This window comes from Procambarus clarkii, chromosome 40 (genome assembly GCF_040958095.1).
Source record: "Procambarus clarkii isolate CNS0578487 chromosome 40, FALCON_Pclarkii_2.0, whole genome shotgun sequence".
NCBI lineage: Eukaryota > Metazoa > Arthropoda > Malacostraca > Decapoda > Cambaridae > Procambarus > Procambarus clarkii.
The window spans coordinates 23,347,221-23,366,900 of NC_091189.1; the positions used below are offsets into that span (position 1 = coordinate 23,347,221).

A 19,680-nucleotide genomic window follows, 5' to 3' on the forward strand; every position below is an offset into this window, starting at 1 on the left:
AAGATCCTAGTGTCATCTGCAAAGGATGATACAGTGCTATAGGTTGTGTTCTTGTCTATGTCCGATATGAGGATGAGAAAAAGTACTGGAGCAAGCACAGTACCTTGGGGGATTGAGCTCTTCACAGTTGATGGGCTGGATTTTATTTTGTTGACTATTACACATTGAGTTCTGTTAGTCAGGAAATTGTAGATCCATCTGCCTATTTTTCCAGTAATTCCTTTTGAACGATTTTATATGAAATAACACCATGGTCACATTTATCAAAAGCTTTTGCGAAATCTGTGTAAATTACATCATCATTTTGTATGTCTTCCATAGCATCTAATGCCATATCATAGTGGTCCAGCAACTGCGACAGGCAAGAGCGCTCGGTTCTGAAACCGTGTTGTCAGGGGTTATGGAGATGCTGTAATTCCATGTATTTTGTGATCTTACTTCTTAGCACTCTCTCAAAAAATTTTTATGATGTGCGATGTTAATGCTATCGGTCTGTAATTTTTTGCCTCTGCCTTATTTCCTCCTTTATGGAGTGGTGCTATCTCTGCTGTTTTTAGTACTGTATGTCAGGGATAATGCCAATATCTAGGCTTTGTCCTTCAAGATGTCTTCCCTACCCTGTCTTCTGCAGAGGTCAAAGCAAAGTTTGAGGGGAATAACAGACATCTTCTATACTTTGGAAGAGTAAACATGAGAAAATAACACCTACTAGGCAGGAAGACAATTCCATTATAGAGTATGAGAGGGCAGCACCAAGACTGGAAGACAACTTGGCACCATGTGTGTTTCACATCAGCCAAAATCTCCTGTATATTATTCCTTGAGCCAATATGAGAGGAAAAGGACATGATGAGCAATGTTAAAAGTAAAGTATAATAGAAAGGAAACCCAAATTACAAAAGTGACTTTTAATGATAGGAATGATCATACATCATGACACATTACTTTTGTTCCCATAGTAGAAAACTTGTACATGATTAGTTTTGTCATTCTAGTAAATTAAATCTAATTATACTGCCTATGCTGTTAGTAGTCTCCAAGCACAGGAGTCTCAAAGTCACGTGTTCAATGGGTACAGCAGACATTCTCAACAATATACATCATATATTTTAGATCATAAAAAGAAGTTCTTTTTTATATTTATAAATTACTGCATACCCACTGCACACATGCTAACTTGCATAGGACATCGACTGGGCAATGCATACGAATCTAATTTGAGAAAACTGGAAATAGTGTATAAAATTTGTGTAGTCCTACTGCATCACTCTTCTTCCCACTTATAGGATGTCACATAGCAATTTCAACAAACGAAATTTTGTGTAATAAAAATTGTTACGGAAATAAATGAAACAAATTATTTTTTAACAAAATAGCTAGGCTAAAATTTGCCATGCTAAACTTCACAAATATGTAGTTTACTGACAATTAGAAAATTACCCCATTTACCCTTTGCTCATACATCATGTAAATATACTTAATGAGAACAGCAAGTTCCTAAAATCAATCTATTTTATAACTAGCAAAAGTAGTCTGATCAAGTAAACCATTGAGACCATTCCTATTTATGACTGATAGCTTAGACCATGTTCTTGGAACTCCAGAACCTGACATAGCCGGCCTCACTCATCCGCTTCACCGTCTTCTGTTGAGAAAAATTACACACATTCCCTAATTATAAAGATTTTAATACAGTACCAGTACTTATATAATGTACATTTCTAAAATGTTAATGCAATAAAATATAGTACAGACATCTGATACACTCTAGCAATGGTGCAAGCTTAAAATTTCAGAAAAGATTACAGGAGCAAACAAAGTGATTCCTAATTGAAGTGAGGACAAACTATAACCACATATACCCACACCTCCCATAACCACACTACTTCATGAATTTAGTTCTTCTGGAGAGATTAGTGGCTCAAAATAAGTAACCAAAACCACATATACAGTATATGAAATGAAATGAAAGTGACAACATTTTGGTCAGCTCTGGACCCTTATCGATTTGTGATAGCAAGAGTTTAACCATTCCACTGTGCAAGTCATACAGAGATGATCATGCAATATCTGACGAGACTGCACGAGTCACATAAAGATGACTTAGAGTACAGTACTGTGTAAGATGCAATGCACCCCTGAATATTGACTCAGTCCAGTACATATACTTACAGGCTTTTCCACGCACAACTTGACAACACAAAAATTGCCAAGCTGTACCTTGGTTAACTTCTCAATAACTCCTGACAGTCACCAGCCCTGACAACATAAAGCCTTCCATCTCAAATACCACCTGAATCCCATCTAAGAAAATATTCTGAGAAGGGAGGGTTACATGGTAGTAACTGATTGTACTGCTCAGAGAAGTGCTTGAGAAGCATCCAAAAATTTGCCACAACACGAGACATGAGAAACAAAATACAAGGATACACCAAGTGAATATAACTAACAACATTGTAAACATGTTGGTTCTTGTCCTGTCTTCTAATGTACATATAGAGGGAATAGACAAAATGGAAAAGACAATTTTTCCAGGTGAGGTACAACAAAACCAGAGAAAACATGAACTACTCAAGCTCGAAACTGAGAAAGAGAGAGTGGCTATCAGTGACGGAAGGGAGGATATTCAATGGAAAATGTTTGACAAAATCCTCAAAGAATGATAAGCATCTGTGTAAATGTACTTGATGATGTTATATAATGCATGACAAAAAACTTGCACATGAAAGAACCCCACTCAACATCAGCAGGAGACATTGAAAATGATACAAGTAAAGAACCCTGAAACATGGAAATTAGACAAACCAACCCTGGGGCCAAATCTCAAAGGCAGAAGCCTAGATGCAAGAGGAATGTACAGTACTTTGTGTGTTCACCAAACCCCATGAAACTAGCGATAAGGAAACTTTAAGGTCAACCACAGTCTCAGAAATAAGGTAACAAAAAAAAAAAAAAGGCATAACTAGACCATCAAGCAGTACATCTGGTTAGAGCAGTTCTCAAAATAGGGTGTGCATATCTCTGATGCTTTATCTAGTATGTATATATTCCAAGGTGCCTCTAGTCTGCACATCTGGCAGCCTACGTATTGTACCTGGGATGGACTGGTCCAAACTCAGTCAACCTGCTCTGTTAGGTGTTCTTTCCTCAAATGATTCTACCTCGTGCCACTACATTACTGAAAGCTTTTCTTTCCCACCATTTTTATTTTAATAGAAACAATTAATTTCTTACTAACACCATATCTGGTAGCAGCAGCAATCAGTATGGAGGTGTTAAGAGGAAGTAAGTTATGGTATCCATTAAAGATAAGCTACGAGTGATTAAAATACATGAAAATGGCTATTCATTTTTGACAATCCAGGTAAGAAAGGTTGACTAAGTTAAATGTTTGAGTAGCTCAAATGAGGGGAAGGGGGGGGGGGGCACATATGATTTGGATCACTGAGCTTAGACAGTACCCACCAACACTCAGGTGTATGAGGAGTCCAAGGATGCAGGTTCAATCCCATCATATGGTCTCAATATTTCCTTATTGATATATATCATGTTCAGGTGATCTTATTGTACATTGTTCATATAAACAATCAGCTGACAGCTTACCTTCCCCCTGTGCATCTTCCTCCTCCTCCTCTTCTACACCTTCTTCGTCAACCTCTTCAATCTCCTCCTCAACCACAACCACATTATCATCTACTTCCTCATCTTCAAGTTCTTCTTCATCATCATCCCCCTCACCATTTTCTACCTCAATGTCTGGCACCAGGAAATATTGCAGGGGATTGGGCCACATGTCATCCTTGATCACCTGAGACATCCAAGATGTATTAGTTCATTATTCTTTGCAAACAATATCCAGCAGAATGTAACCAAAACATTTACACTAAACAAAATATTATAAATCTCTACAACATTAAATACAAATATTTCTCTTCAAATATTCAGTAAAAATTGTAGTATATATAATCAATTCATAATCAATTCCTTACAAGAAAATCCTAACCAAGCATTAGCTGGTTAAGCAATATAAAAAATTAACATTCAAACGCAATGGCCTCTGTAATTTATTCCTGTACAGCAGTCCCTCTTTATACTGTACAATGGGGAATAAATTCCTGTAGACTTTGTGTAAATGAAATTGCTAAACATTGGGTGGGTGCATGTGTGGGGGCGAAGGGGGAGGGGTGTTCTTGTTACAATCACCTCTGACTTGGTGAAGACCTATAAGCCAGATAGAAGAGAATAAAAGGCACGCGAGGGAATCTTGTAGGCACTCTTACGACACCTTTTATATAAACATGTGCACATGGAGAGGGTCCCAGGAGTTCATCTACTCCCCAAGCCTGGCTTGAATTGTGATAACTTGGTCCAATAGGATGTTGCTTGGAGCAGCCCACATATCCATAACAACCTGGTTGATCTGGTATTTCTTGCAAGAACCTATCTAAATGCTTCTTGACAATATCCAACTTTCTTCCGGCAATATTTCTAATGCTTGCTGGGAAGTATTGGACAGCTGTGGATCCCTGATGTTCAGTGTTCTCTGATTGTGTATATGGCACCTCTACTCCTCACTGGTTCTATTCTACATTTTATTCCGTATTGTTCGCCCCAGTATGTTATTCTAATGTGTAGATTTGGGACCTGACACACACTCGTCTGATACCTCTCGTCTCCTTTCCAGATAATACATTTTGAGAGCTTTGAGACAGTCCCAATAATTTAGATGTGTTATGTGTGTGTGCCATATAGGTTTTCTTTATTTCCTCTATTTCAGAAATCTCTCTTGCTCTGAAAGGGGAAGTGAGTACCGAGCAATACTCAAGACGGGACAGCACCAGTGATATAAATAATATTGGCATTGCTATGGGGTCTCTAGATTTGAATGTTCTCATAATCCATCCAAACATTTTCCTGGCTGCTGCAAAATTTGCTAGGCTGTTTACCAAATGTCAGGTCGTCAGACACCATAATTCCCAGATATTTTAAATGCTGCTTTCCTTCTATGATCTTGTCCTGTACCCTAGGAAGGTACAGTATTTTGTATTAAGTTCTTCATTCCCACCATACTTAAGTACCTGGAACTTATCACCGTTTAACATGTTATTTTTCTTTACCCAATCAAAGGCTATATTAGTATCAGCTTGTAGTTTTCAGTGTCTTCTTACAAAGGAAATTTTCATGCTGGTTTTTGAACCACCTGCAAAGGATGACACAAAGCTGTGACTAGTATTTCTGTTATATCCGAGATAAGAATGAGAAAGAGAAGTGGTGCAAGGACTGTGCTGTGGGGTACAGAGGTTTTCACTGTACTAATTGGACTATCTTATTTGACTGACTGCTACTCGTAGTATGTTGTTTGACAAAGTTGAAAACCCAACGCCCCACTTTACCCGTTATTCCTATTTATCTCATTTTATGGGCATCAATCCATGGTCACATTTATCGAATGCCTTTGCAAAGTCTGAGTATACAACATCTGCATTTTATTTTTCTTCTAATGCTTTTGCTATAGTGGTTGAGTAATTGTGACAGACATGTTCTTCCCACTGGGTTGTGAAGTTAATTGTTTTTCATCAAACTGGAGATCTAATATCTAATTACTCTTTCAAAAAACCAGCATTGAATGTAATAAAATGCCATTTTCTGTGCAAAACCCTGGAGGCTTCCTGAAGGTATCCGAACTGCATGTTGGCTATCCCTGACATGCAAGGGTAGTACTTGCAGAGCACCCAGGGAAGGGTACCCTAGGTGCAAGCAGCTCCAAGTACAAGAACACCTGGTCACCACACCACACACACAGCTGGTACAGCCCAGCCTATCCTGTTTTGGTAGTAATTATAGTAATGATGAGGACCATAGTACATATACCGACATACAATGTAACCAGATTCGTTTTTTACCTTTATTTTAAAAGAATTCCTTGCTAGTCAGTATACTCTCATCTTAAAGCTGGGTACATACGAATTCGTGACTCTTGACGACGGTCACAACAGGTACTATCTAAACAGGAGGATAGGCTGTACAGCCACACAGGTCAAAATCCAGAACAGGAACTTGAGGCCAAAAGTGACTGAGCGACCAATAGCACATCAGGATGAGAACCGAGGTGGGAACAGCCATCCGGTTTCCCTTCCCCATGTCAGGGGGGAAAAGGAAGGGGTCAAGCCAACGAGCAGGAGTACTAGTTGCATGCAGGGCTGCTAGTTCTATTATTTTCTTCTCATTTAGCAGGAGTTTCTTTGCTCTCTCTAGCTGTAGGTCACAATTTATGGCTAGTTGTTTATTTTGGTTTGCCTATCTTTCTGGGTGCCCACCCCGGTCGATGGCAAGATATGACATACCCGGTACTTTAAATGTAAAGTGCTCATACGCCATTGCCCCCTGCGCTTCTCTAAGGGAACCAGGTTCTGGCTTTGGTTCCCACTAGGCGTAAAAATTCCTTGTGACTGGTGACCCGAAACTAATACTGTATAGCACATATCAGTTCAGATAGCTTCAGGGAGCCGACAGGGCTTCCCCAGAAACTTTAATTGTGTGTGATGTTAGTGAAACTGGTCTATAGTATTTTGCCAGAGCTTTACTACCTCTCTTGTGTAGTGGAGCTCTAATACATATAAGAACAAAGGTAACTGCAGAAGGTCTATTGGCCCATATGAGGCAGCTTCTGAAGCTACATAAATGCATGTAGATGAAGAGGGAGTGCTTGCTCTAATACATGTAGATATATAAACACATGCAGATGGAGAGAACAGACTTCACTTTTTGGTTATGTTATGATCCGCACACTGTAATTTCACATCTTGGTTATGTTATGATCTACTCATCTTCCTTTCAGATTTTGTTTAAAAGTGCCAGTAGCACAAGCACTCAGTTATTTTGAGGTTATCTTGAGATGATTTCGGGGCTTTGGTGTCCCCGCGGCCCAGTCCTCGACCAGGCCTCCACCCCCAGGAAGCAGCCCGTGACAGCTGACTAACACCCAGGTACCTATTTTACTGCTAGGTAACAGGGGTATAGGGTGAAAGAAACTCTGCCCATTGTTTCTCGCCGGCGCCTGGGATCGAACCCAGGCCCACAGGATCACAAGTCCAGTGTGCTGTCCGCTCGGCCGACCGGCTCCAGTACAGTGTGGAGAAAAAGCTTAGACACTGGGGAGATATAAGAAGTGAGATATAATCAGCAGAAATGGCTCCTCCTACACAAGAGTGGGAGCAAAGCATTAGCTAAGAACTACAGACCAGTTGCACTAATGTCCCACATAATAAAAGTTCAGTAGTGTGATCAGGCATCAGATCTCTAATTTTATGCAGACCAATGATCTTCACAATTCAGGCCAACATGGATTTAGAGCTAGAAGATCATGCCTCTTGTAGCTACATGGCCACTATGACAAAATCAATGATGCATTAGAAGAAAAATAATGCAGATGTTGTCTACACAGACTTTGCAAATGCATTTGATAAATGTGACTATGGAATCATAGCCCACAAAATGAAGTCAGTAGGAATAAGAGGGTGATGGATATTCAATTTCCTGTTAAATGTATTTTTTGTTTTGTTTTTAGATAAATAAAACAAAATACTTGTACTTGTGAACAGAAGTCATTCACCTGTAATGTTTTAATTGGACAACCTCCAGATAAACTCATGCCTATGAAATTCAATTCACTCAGAGAAACAGTAATTAAAAGGTGTAAATGCTCAAGTTTTCTGAACACCATGATCAATTGTTAAGAAATGATATTCTATAAAGTAATACAATTTAAAGGCAAGCTAATTTATTACAGTAAATATTAAAGATATATATACAGCATGTATTATGAAACAAGTAAAACATGACCAGGATAAATTCAATTTACAGTAATGCCAAAACAAAAATGCGAACTTTTCAAGTCTTCTTTTTTCCAATATATACATGCAGTTTCTACCTGCTTGAATTTAATTCAGTGCACGAAATATAAACATTAATATGAATTACAGTTGATAGAACACCACTTGGAAAGTGGGAAGAATTTAAAGGATGTGTATTGGTTATTCATCAAGGATGGACATGTAAAGAAAGCACTTCTGACTGAAAATAGAACATATGAATGAGCAGCCAATAGTGTTTAATTCACTTAATAACTGCAGATAACGACTCTGCAATTACATATGGAAGACAGAACAACTTTTAAGCTTGAAAGGTAAATGCTACAATGTACACAATGTTTACCAACCTGGGTTATTGAGAGGCATTACAAGTCACTAGTCCTTATAAGCTTTGTAATATGATGCTTTGAAACTACTGTACTGATGGTTGACATCCCCCACTTTCTAACTTAAATTGTTCCAACCTTCCACAACTCTCTCTGCAAGCAGTGTTTACACTGTTATGATGCCCAACATACAAATTACAAAGGACTATGAAAATTAGTGGCTCACAAATTCTGTATCTACATTTTCTATGCATTGGTAAGTTAGTTTGGGGCAGGAGGGGGGGGGGGGGAGGTTGCTTGGGTTTGTATGTTCCAGGTTTTGCTAATACTTTGTATTTTGAATGAAGAGGCAAATCAAGAGAACAGGGCTGCATGAACATACCTGAAATATATGAATACTGTATGTATAAATACCCACCTCTGCAATTTCATCAGCTGATGGATCTCCATGATCAGAAAACCAGGAAAAGAACGACCGAAGTTCCAGAGGACGTTTCCGGCCTGTTCCACCCTTTTCCCCTTGTTGCATCCTCTGTCGAAATCGTTCTACTAGATTGTGTCCTCCTTTCCATTTTATCTCTGTAGACTGCGACGCAGGATCACCTATATATACATATATATATATAAAAAAAAGGAAACCTTATATCAAGTGAACAGTGGGAAAGCAATAGAGGTCCAGTTTCCTCGAACCAAGCCTTTTTGTGATATTACTGGAGATTCATATCTTAACCCTTAAACTGCGCATGGCGTATATATACGCCCTGAGTAACATGTCCCATGGTGCGCATGGCGTATATATACGCCATACGGTGCCAGGCCTGATTCAAATGGCCCGCGGCTACACGGGGTTCACAGTAGCTTCCTCAGGGCTCTTGTAAACAGATGTCATTTTAAAAAAAAATCGTGGGCAATATTCTCAAGTGTGAGAGGCACAGTACTGTTGGAGCAACCAAGGCCGGCGCACGCAGCATGAGCGAACAGCATTGATGTTCAGCTTGTGACCACAGCATCGCCGAAAAATGTCAAAATGACTGTGATATAAATAACCAGGGTTGTGATAATAGCAGGATTGTTGTAATAATTAGTGCTGTGGGAGGAGTGATGCTGAGAGACGGAGGGAGACAGCATCGTTTACTGACTGTGTGGCCACCTGTTATTGTTTGCATTCACCATACCAGGTCAGTGGTTCTCTATGGTGAACACAAATGTAGATACTTATATATAATGTGTGTATTAGTGTAATAACAGCAAAAGGATTATGCTGGGAGGAGCCATATGGGTGACGGAGGTGACGTCGTCTGCATGATTTGTCTAGCTGTTTAGAGGGTGGCCACTATGCTCTTTGAGCGCACTACAAGCTTAGGTGTACAGTTACGGTGCATAAAACATGTAGATATTTATATATAATATGTGTATATAGGGTAATAACACTGCAAAAGGTATTGTTGGGGGAGAAAGTTTAGTGCGTGTGACCTTGAAAGAGTGAGGGAGCCGCCAGCCGCCATCTGTGTATAGCGACGACTCTTAGTGCCTGAACTAACTATATCAGCTTAGCTGTACAGTTGTGGTGAACAAAATATATACATACTTATATATAACGTCTGTATATAGTGTAATAACACCACAAATGGTATTGTTGGGGGAGAAAGTTTAGTGCGTGTGTTGAGGGAGTGGCAGCGAGTGGCTGGCTGGTGTGTGGCGGTAACTCCTCGTTGCTTTTCGACTCAATACCAACTTAGTGGTTCGTTATGGTGACCAAAACATGCCAATACTTATATATAACCTGTGTATAGAGTGTAATAGCAGCAAAACTATTTGTTTATAGTTTTATAAACATAATAATTGAATCACTAATATGCACATCATACTTTTGAGTATAGCGATTATTAACCACTTTTATTATATAAATATATTACAATACACACTATTGAATAATATTACTGCAAAAAAACTAAGAAAAAATCAATCGGAGACATTGAAACAATTAGGTAATAATATCTTTGTGGCAACTCCCATCTGTCAACGCGGGTGACGCTGACCGGGTCTGACGACCGCTCTGTCAACACCCACTTTTTGCCAGACTTCCTCGGTCAATTGCGCCCAAAATATGTCACCTACGATTTTTTTTTATTTTTTCCGTGCTCAGGGGACACAAATTAACATGTTTAGAAGACGAAAAAAAAATTTTGAATTTTTTTTTTTCTTGCGCACAGGGGTGTAAATGTCCCAAGGACCCCTGAGCAGTGTAAGGGTTAAACCCTCACACACTCTTCTCATGACTCGCTAGAAAAGGTTTCCATTTTGGTTTTTCATTGTCGAAGAGGGGAAAACTGTCAGGATTATTGAAACTTCCCTATACCACCTTCTGACCTTCCCCCAGGATGCAGATCACAAAAGTTGCTTAACTCCATGGGCACCTATTTACTGCTAGGTGAACCCACACATACGAGGTGCAAGAACAAATGGTCAAACGTTTCATCCTGCCAAGGACTGAACCTGGGACATCAAAATCACACAGTTGCACAGTAGACAATAATTGTGACAAAAGCATTCTGGGGGTAAATCCATCTTTTATGCCAACCACAACAAAACTATAGCACCTAGAATATTTTGCTTATTTTCCCAAACCTTGCATTATTTTCCCTATGAATATGAATTACAGTATTCATTTAATTTTATAACAAAAAATGCACACAGGAGGTAGCCAGCAAATAAATATCGCTGGGAAGAATGAATTTTGTAAAGAAGCTACTGGAGATTTACACCCCAGCAGATTAAAAAGCATTTTAACCTGCACTGTACACATGTTTCATGTGACAACTTCATGGTGCATTTATTAATGAATTATTAACATTAACCAAGCATTTTTAAGAATGAGAATAATGTTAAAAATATTGCACAACTAAACTACAGTGTACAGTATTTTCATTTCAAAGGCACAAAGTGCAGTGCAGTGTTAAGGAGAATGCTCTTTGGCACCAGCAAAATTTGTAAAGTTTAAAACTGTTGAAATAACTACACAAAAGCCAGCGTTAAATGTAGTGAAACGTCATTTGCTGGGCAAGCCCTGGAGGCTCCCCTGGAGCTATCTGACTTATATTAGCTATATTAGTCTGGGACTTCAGTCATATGGAGTCCTTGTGCCTACAGGGAACCACGAGCCAGAACACGATTCTCTCAGTGGTGAAGGGAGCAATTGCCTATGAAAACTCCACTCTCAAAGAGTATATTCATGTCTGCCATAAACTGGAGTTGGACACCCAGAAAAGTAGGCACCCCAAAATAGAGCCCAAGAACTCCCCTCCCCCACCCCAAGAAAAATGAAGGTAACCAGCAAATCGTCATCAACCATATGAGCCACCCCCCACCGAGCCAGCCACTAGACCACCAGTTCGGAGTCTGATCTAACGGAAACAAAAAATGCCGACCAGAGGGAGGATGCCAGGGAGCCTCCGGGGCTCACCCAGAAAATGGCATTTCATTACATTCAATGCTGGTTTTCTGAGGGGAGCCAAGTCGGCTCCCTGGAGCTAGATACCCAAAGTTAAGTAAAAGATGGACTTACCCGGGAGGCAGCAGCACTGCGTGCCTCAAGACGAAGACAGGACAACTGGCTGCAACCGACAATGCAAGGCCACACAAGACCGCTGAGGGCCCAGAACATTAATGAGATAATGGATAGGCAGAACCCTGTTAGAAAGCCAAAACCCCCCATGCCCAAAGGACAGCCCAAGACATGTTCCCAAACACAGCAGCAAGAGCCACAAACTTCCAAACATCATGGGCACGAGGGTAGACCGCAGGCTGGCTAGATTTGATAACCCTGCAGACAACCTGACAGATCCGATCTGTGGAACAGGGAACGAGGAATATCAGATTAACCTGAAGCGCGTCCCAGGACACAGAACCCGAGGCGCGCAGGCAATGGCATAAAGCCGAACCCAGACACAAAACATGATGCACCCCTGGCCTGATCAACTAAGTATCAATAACCCACGAACACCTCCGAAAGCCCATCGTCTCATTCTTCGCCAGAAAATGAGACGGCTGCAAAAGAAAATCCACCAGGACCGAAAGAGCAGAAACCCTTGCGCCAGAGGAGAGCATGAAGCTTACTGACCCAACCCCCAGAAGCCAAAGCCAACAAACTAAGTTTTATGAAAACAATCTTGGACCGAAGAAGGCCACAACAAACCGCGAGGAAGAGAGAAAAGAGAGAACCCGATCTAAAGACCAGGATGGTGCAGACTGGAAGTGAAAAAATGCACGAGAAAGTTTACGGAACAGAGCCAAAGTGACATCCACCCCGAACAAAAGCCGGAGTGACTCCGCCAGTGCCGCACACTGTGGAAAGACTTGCTGTTAGGACATGAAGTAAATAAAATGTATATCAAATTTTTTTTAAATATATGATAAAGGCACAAAAAAATTTATACCAAAGCAGAGATGCAGAACTAGGAAACAGGGTTGGTTCAACAGAAATTGCAAGAGGACCAGAGACCAAAAGACAAAAATGGAATCAATACAGTATAGCAAAAGGCCAAACCCCCAAACATACCAGCGATACAAAGATGCGAGAAACAACTACACGGCAGTGAGGAGAGAGGCAGAAAGAAATAGAAAAAAAGGGATTGCGGACAAATGTAAAACAGAACCAGGTCTATTCTATAAATTCATCTAGGGGTGGTTCTAGATAGAAAACTGTCTAGAACCTATCTAGAACCATCTAAGAGTGGTTCTAGATAGAAAACTATCACCTGAGGACCACATTAAGAACATTGTGCAAGGAGCCTATGCTACACTTTCTAACTTCAGAATTGCTTTTAAATACATGGATGGAGAAATACTAAAGAAATTGTTTATGACATTTGTTGGACAAAAGCTGGAATATGCAGTGTTTGTATGGTGCCCATATCTTAAGAAGCACATCAACAAACTGGAAAAGGTGCAAAGACATGCCACTAAGTGGCTCCCAGAACTAAAGGACAAGAGCTATGAGGAGACGATAGAGGCATTAAATATGCAAAAACTAGGAGATAGAAGAAAAAGAGGCAATATGATCACTACGTACAAAATAGTAACAGGAATTGATAAAATTGATAGGGAAGAATTCCCGAGACCCGGAATTTCAAGAACAAGAAGTCGTAGATTTAAACTAACGAAACAAAGATGCCAAAGAAATGTAAGAAAATTCACCTTTGCAAACAGTGGTAGACGGTTGGAGAAAGTTAGGTGAGAAGGTGGTGGTGGCTAAAACCGTCAGTAATTTCAAAGCGTTATATGAGTGCTGGGAAGACGGGTCACTACGAGCATAGCTCTCATCCTGTAACTACACTTAGGTAATTACAATAAGAGGTGCCAGTATTCGGCATAAGATGTTGGTCCGAAAAAGAAAGCAAAGACAAAACAACACGAACTGAAACAGAAGTCAACCTATGAAAAGTAAGGAAGTGGCGAAAAGAACACCAAGTGACTTCATACTCTCATCGAGAAGAAGACCTCAGGTGGGATGCCATGAGAGAAGCCACCTGATCACGATACACGTGGTGATACACACGCGTCAGAAATACCAGACTTGAAGAGCAGAAGAGTAGATCGACCCAGCAAGGTACAGTACCTCACCGGCCCGATCTGCTGAAAGAGACAGAGTCACGGAAAAATGCCCCGGGTTTGGACACCAAGCAAGCAGTGCCTGAAACCAAGGCTGGCCTGGCCACCATGGCGTCAAGAGAACACTCCCCTGACAGGACTCTAGCTGAGCTTAAACTCGATGCAAGCTGGACTGGGGAAAAAGAGGAACAGATAACCTCACCTCGACCAGTCCTACCAAAAAGCATCTAACGCGAAGGCTTCGCAGTCGGGGGAAGGGTGCCACATATATTGGGAGATGCCTCGACCATGCTGACACAAAGAGGTCCACCTCCGGGGGGCTGAACGTCTGGCAAAGCCAACTGAAGGAGTCAGCAACGATTGTTCATTCCGTGGACAGGGATATGAACAGAGACAGAACATCCGCTAGGACGTTGGATACGCCCCTGATGTGAACCTCACAGAGAGCTAAACCCTGAGAAATCAGCAGAAAAGCCACTCGAAGCGACCAGCCACAAAGAGCCAAGGACTGAAGAGATCCCCCGCAGTTCAGGCAATGAACCACCAGGGTGCAGTCCAAATGGAGCTAAATTGTAGAGCCTCAAGCAAGCCAAATCCGTCACTGTGAAAGCCACACTGCCGCAAACTCCCACAGTGTGCTGCTACAAAAGGCTACATAGGCCCAAAAAGGGCCAGAAACAAACGAGGTATCATACAGCCAGGACCCTGTTTGACCTCCAAAAACCCTGTGCCCCAATGCCAGCCCGGGAAATATTACCAAAAACAACAGCCAAAGCCGTGAACTTACGAACGTCTTGGGCATGGGGATATACAGCAGGCTGGCTGGACCGAATAATCCTGTGGACAACCTGGGAGACCCGTGCCCTGGAACAGGGAAGAAGGGAAACCCACAACCCAAAGCGCATCCCCTGCCATGAAGGCCGTTGCGCGCAAGTAACTGCGAAGAGCCACAACCGGATACAAAACATGATGCACCCCCGGCCAAACAAACCAAGCATTAACAACAGCTGCAAACAAAAACGACCACCATTACCGAAAAAGCAGAAACCCTGTGCCAGAGGAGAGCATGAAGCTTCCCGCCCCGACCCCCAGAGGCCAATGCCAACAGAACAAAGAGTCTTAGAAAATCAGTCTTGAACCAAAAAGGCCACCACAAACCGAGGAGAGAAAAGAGAACACTCGGTCCAACGACCAGGACGACTCGGGCGACGCATGAGCAGGCCAGGGGTGAAACAACACCCGAGAAAGCTTACGGAACAGAGGAGAAGTGACATCCATCCCGAACGCCAGATGAAGCGGCTTTGCCAGCGCCACACGATACAAGGTGACAGTATTCGGCATAAGATGACGGTCCTAAAACAACCAAGAGAGAAAGGACAAAACAACCCAATCAGAAATCGAAGACAACCTATAAAGAGTCGAGAAGTGCCGAAAGGACTGCCAAGAAACTTCATAGTGCCACCGAGACGAAACACGCAGGTGGGACACCATCAACGAAGCCACCTGATCACCACACAAGTGGTGATAAAACTGCGTCAAAAAGGCCAGACACGAAGTTTGAAGAAGATCGAACCAGCCACGTATCGATCTGCTGAAAAAGGCGGAGCCGTGAGAAGACCCTCGGTGTCAGGCGAGCAAGCAACGCCTGACACCAAGGCTGGGTCGGCCACCAAGGGGCCGACAGGACTACTCTCCCCTGGTAAGTCTCCAAGTAAGCCAGGACTTGGAGCAACAATTGAACCAGGGGAAAGAGGTACAGGTAACCCCACCTCGACCAGTCCAGTCAAAAAGCATCAACCATGACAGCTTTGCAGTTGGGGAAGGGCGTCGCATATACCAAAAGATGTCTCGACCAATCCGACGCGAAGAGGTCCACCTCCAGGTGCCCAAAAGTCCAGCAGTCAATGGAACCAGTAGGCATTCACCGTCCATTCCGTGGAAAGGTGAGTGAACCAGGACAGGCAGTCCACTAGGACATTGGACCCCCCCCCCCAATATGAACCGCCAGGAAAGCCAAACCCAGAGAACTCAGCAGACGAGTCACCGAAACTGACCTGGCCCAATGCAGAGCCAAGGACAGCAACCAATCCTCTCGGTTCAGGCAATGAATCACGGGGGAGCAGCTTGAACCCTCCGAAGTAAAAACCACACCACCGTGAACTCCCACACAGTGCTGTGAGCCCGATGGAAGGATGGACCCTATTGCCCCTGGCTGGACTGGTGATCACTGACCACAAAACCCCAGCCGAGAGATGACACATCTGTGAGCACATCGAGCGAGGGCTCAGATAGGCGCCATGGCACTGAACCCCGAATGCTCTGAAGAGGAAGCAGGCCATGCAAGGCCCCCCTCCCCCCGGGGTCTGAACCCAGCGATCGCGAGAGTGGCGGAAGAGACGTCCCCAAAGGAACCAGAACAACCGCCAAAGCCAGATCTGACAGGACAAGTAGACCAGCACAGTGAATTTCAGACTCCTGCACAGCTGCTCGGACAACTAACAAGTGACCCGGATTCCCCTGAAAAACAGCCAAAGGCAGGACTGCAGCCACAGCAACATCGCTGGAGGTTATCTTGAGATGATTTCGGGGCTTTTTAGTGTCCCCGCGGCCCGGTCCTCGACCAGGCCTCCACCCCCAGGAAGCAGCCCGTGACAGCTGACTAACACCCAGGTACCTATTTTACTGCTAGGTAACAGGAGCATAGGGTGAAAGAAACTCTGCCCATTGTTTCTCGCCGGCGCCCGGGATCGAACCCGGGACCACAGGATCACAAGTCCAGTGTGCTGTCCGCTCGGCCGACCCCTCCCCTCCTTGGGAGAGACAAGGAAGCGATCCGAAAGTCCCACACAAGACCCACCCAAATCCTAACCTGAGAGGGAACCAAGTGGGACTTCCTCCAGTTCACCATGAACCCATACCCGGCGAGCTGGTTAAGAACCAAATCCCTGGCGAGCAGACACGCAGACTGGCTAGAAGCCCAGACCAGCCAGTCATCAAGGTAAGCCAGAACCCTGAACCCCTAATAGATGCAAACAGGTCGCCACGATCCAGGTAAGGCGTGTAAAAATGCAAAGCGCCAGATTCAAACCGAATGGAAGGCAACGAAAACAGTAAGTTTGCCGCCCCACGACAAAATTGAGCCAGCCCCTGAACCCTGGATGAATCGGGATGTGCCAATATGCATCCTGGAGGTCCAGGGACACCAAGCATCCAGTTCCAAAAGCAGCCGGACCTGGGACAGAGTCGTCATCCAAAAAGAGGAGCAAAAGACCCAGGGATTCAGACGTGACAAGTCCAGAATGAACCGCAGATCCGCAGTGTCCCGCTTCAGGCTAGAAACAGGCGGGAAACCCACCTGAGGAATGCCATCATTTCGACCATGACCAAGCGTACCCAACTCCAGGATGATCCAACAGAGCACAGGGGAAAGAGGCCTGTCCCGAATCCCCCCAAAGGAGGAACCATCCAAGGCCACGGCAAGCCGGAGGAAATGACCCGAAATGCCAACAAATCATGGAACCAGTCGAAAACTAACAGAGCGAGCCACCCCTCCATCACCCCGTGAATAGGGCGAACCATGAAAGAGCCGACGACCCAAGCCCAGTCGACGCTCAGAGCGAGCACTGTGCCGACCAGACATCAATGGCTCCGAAGGAGGGGCCGGCAATGAATTTGGTACCATTGGCTTACGACGACCAAAGGAACCCTGAGCCCTGGCTAGCACTACCTTTCCAAGCAGGACCCCCCCCCCCCCACATCAGGCCCATCAGAGGATCAGGATCAGGAAGGCAGAGCCATCCTCCAAATTCTCTGCCTCTGGAGAAAAGGCAGAGTCCACCGCAAAAGCAGGGAAGAAGGGGATCCGCTGGTGTGACCTGAGAGCCCCGGCAGGTGAAATGGGCTCGAATGCCTCTGCCGCGATCCGGACGGGGCATTTCCCAAAGCCATCAGTCTCACCACCAAGAAAGCCCTGCTCTGACTCCGAAACCCTCAGACATTTGGGAGCCAGGAGCAGGATGAACTATAGCAAAGGAAGGACAAGGGGGCGCGGACGGAACCAAAGTCGAGGTGACTTAACACCCCCCCAAGTCCAGGTCTCTATAACCCAAGCAGGGCAGCCGCAGGGCATCCGGAAAGGGAACCAACCTAGCATGTTGCAGCAACCTAAACCTCGCATGCATTGCTGAAGCTGCCTGCACCCGAATATCAATAGCAGTGGACTGCGTGAACTGGAGTACAAGCAAGGAACACCACTTGTGGGACTCCGGGTCAAAGGTATGATTGACCCAACGGAGGCAAAAACGGTGAGTGTTACCCTGAGACAAGGGAAGAGCAACCTTCAAACTAGCACAAAGCTATATGGGACTCGGAGAACACAGCTATCAGACCAATGAGCCCCAATGAGGAATTCCAGGGCCCTTAGGCTGACTGCTAAGGAAAGCCCAGGCAAGGTACTGCTAACAGGTTATCCCAGAACTACCAAACAAACAAACAAAAGCTGAACCCCTGTGACATGTGCGATCATGGGGACTAGTGGTGGAACCTAGCCACCAAAAAATACAAGTGGTCCTACAGCCACACCAGGCAGACCCCCACCAGGCAAAACAAAAGAAAAGAAACACCCACAAAAGAACGTCTTCAGGAGGAACAGAACTGGCCGTTATGCGTATTTTAAGACAGCTGCATAGGACGTTGCGCCCCAGCTAGCGACACCCAGCTGACCGAGCAGAAAAAGAACCCTGCGGAGGTCGTCCCCAAACCGGTTGTGGAAGGTAACCCCAAACTGCAAGGGCAGTACTTACAGGGCACCTAGGGAAGGAAACCTTAGGTGCATGCAACCCCAGTACTTCTGGAATTACACCTGGTTCGCACACTGCCACAAGGCACAGCATTGTTTAAGGATTGGAGCGAGAGTCGATCGACCGCCACCCAACACAACAGCCTCAGAACTGAGGTTGGGTTGGCGGCACAGGAGGTCTGGGGGTCCCCCTTCCCCCTCCCGAGAAGGGAAGAGTTGCACAGACAGTGGTGCGGCGGCTGTGGTGACGTCATGCTTGTTTACTTGTTTTCTGATTGGGGGGATCTGCCTGCTCGTTCGGCTTTCAGTTTGTAATTTTTAATCAGCTGTAGTTTGTTTTGGGATTCCTACCTTTCTGGGTGCTTGACCTGGTAGATGGCAGACAGACTGCTTCTAGCTACATGGGGGGAGGGGGTGTTTATAGGTCATTGCTCCTTGTGCCTCTCTGAGAGGGCCAGGTTCTGGCTTGTGGTCCCCAGTAGGCTAAGAACTCCATCGATTGACTGTTGCCACAGACTAATATATACACATCAGCCTGGTACAGCTTCATGGAGCCAAAGGGGCTCTCCACAGAAAAAATCAGAGTTCAAACTCTGATTCGGGCCCCTTAATATCATTAACAAAACTGAAATTTGAGATAATACAAGTTTTACTTAAAATACTCCCTAAAACTAAAAGTGGTATTAAACATTATGTATAAGGCCTTTACAAGGCTTACTGCACTTGCCTGTCGAGCCAAGATGAAATTCTTTTGTAAGCACGTCATTTTCAAAGTATGGATTTTCCTCAAAATGAAATTTAATTCTGAAATGAGAAAATAATATCAGTAAGATTTACACCATACAGTATATTGTATGAATGTATGATCTTTACACTAAAGATCATATACAATACATAGTACATTCAATAACACTTAGGTTCTATTATATTAGTGTAGTAAATCATTTACATTTAAGGTTCTATTTACCTTATGAACCTGGATGACCTTTGGGAGTTCTTCTAATCTTTTGAGCCTGACCTGAGGCCAGGCCCGACTTCCGAGAGCTTGGTCCAACAGGTTGTTGCTCAGAGTGGC

At 43.9% G+C, this 19,680-nt stretch overlaps 1 protein-coding gene across 1 annotated transcript in view; it reads right to left on the minus strand.

Moving 5' to 3' along the window:
* Positions 1-893: 893 nt before the first annotated feature.
* Positions 894-19,680, minus strand: part of Set (NAP domain-containing protein SET) — a 28,522-nt gene continuing 9,735 nt past the window's right edge. The window contains exons 3-6 of the mRNA XM_045742043.2: positions 19,333-19,409; positions 8,616-8,800; positions 3,604-3,808; positions 894-1,645 (exon numbers count right to left, since the gene is read on the minus strand). Coding sequence (XP_045597999.1) covers positions 1,623-1,645; positions 3,604-3,808; positions 8,616-8,800; positions 19,333-19,409 — 490 coding nt within the window. The 3' untranslated portion in view covers positions 894-1,622. The remainder of the gene's footprint in view (positions 1,646-3,603; positions 3,809-8,615; positions 8,801-19,332; positions 19,410-19,680) is intronic.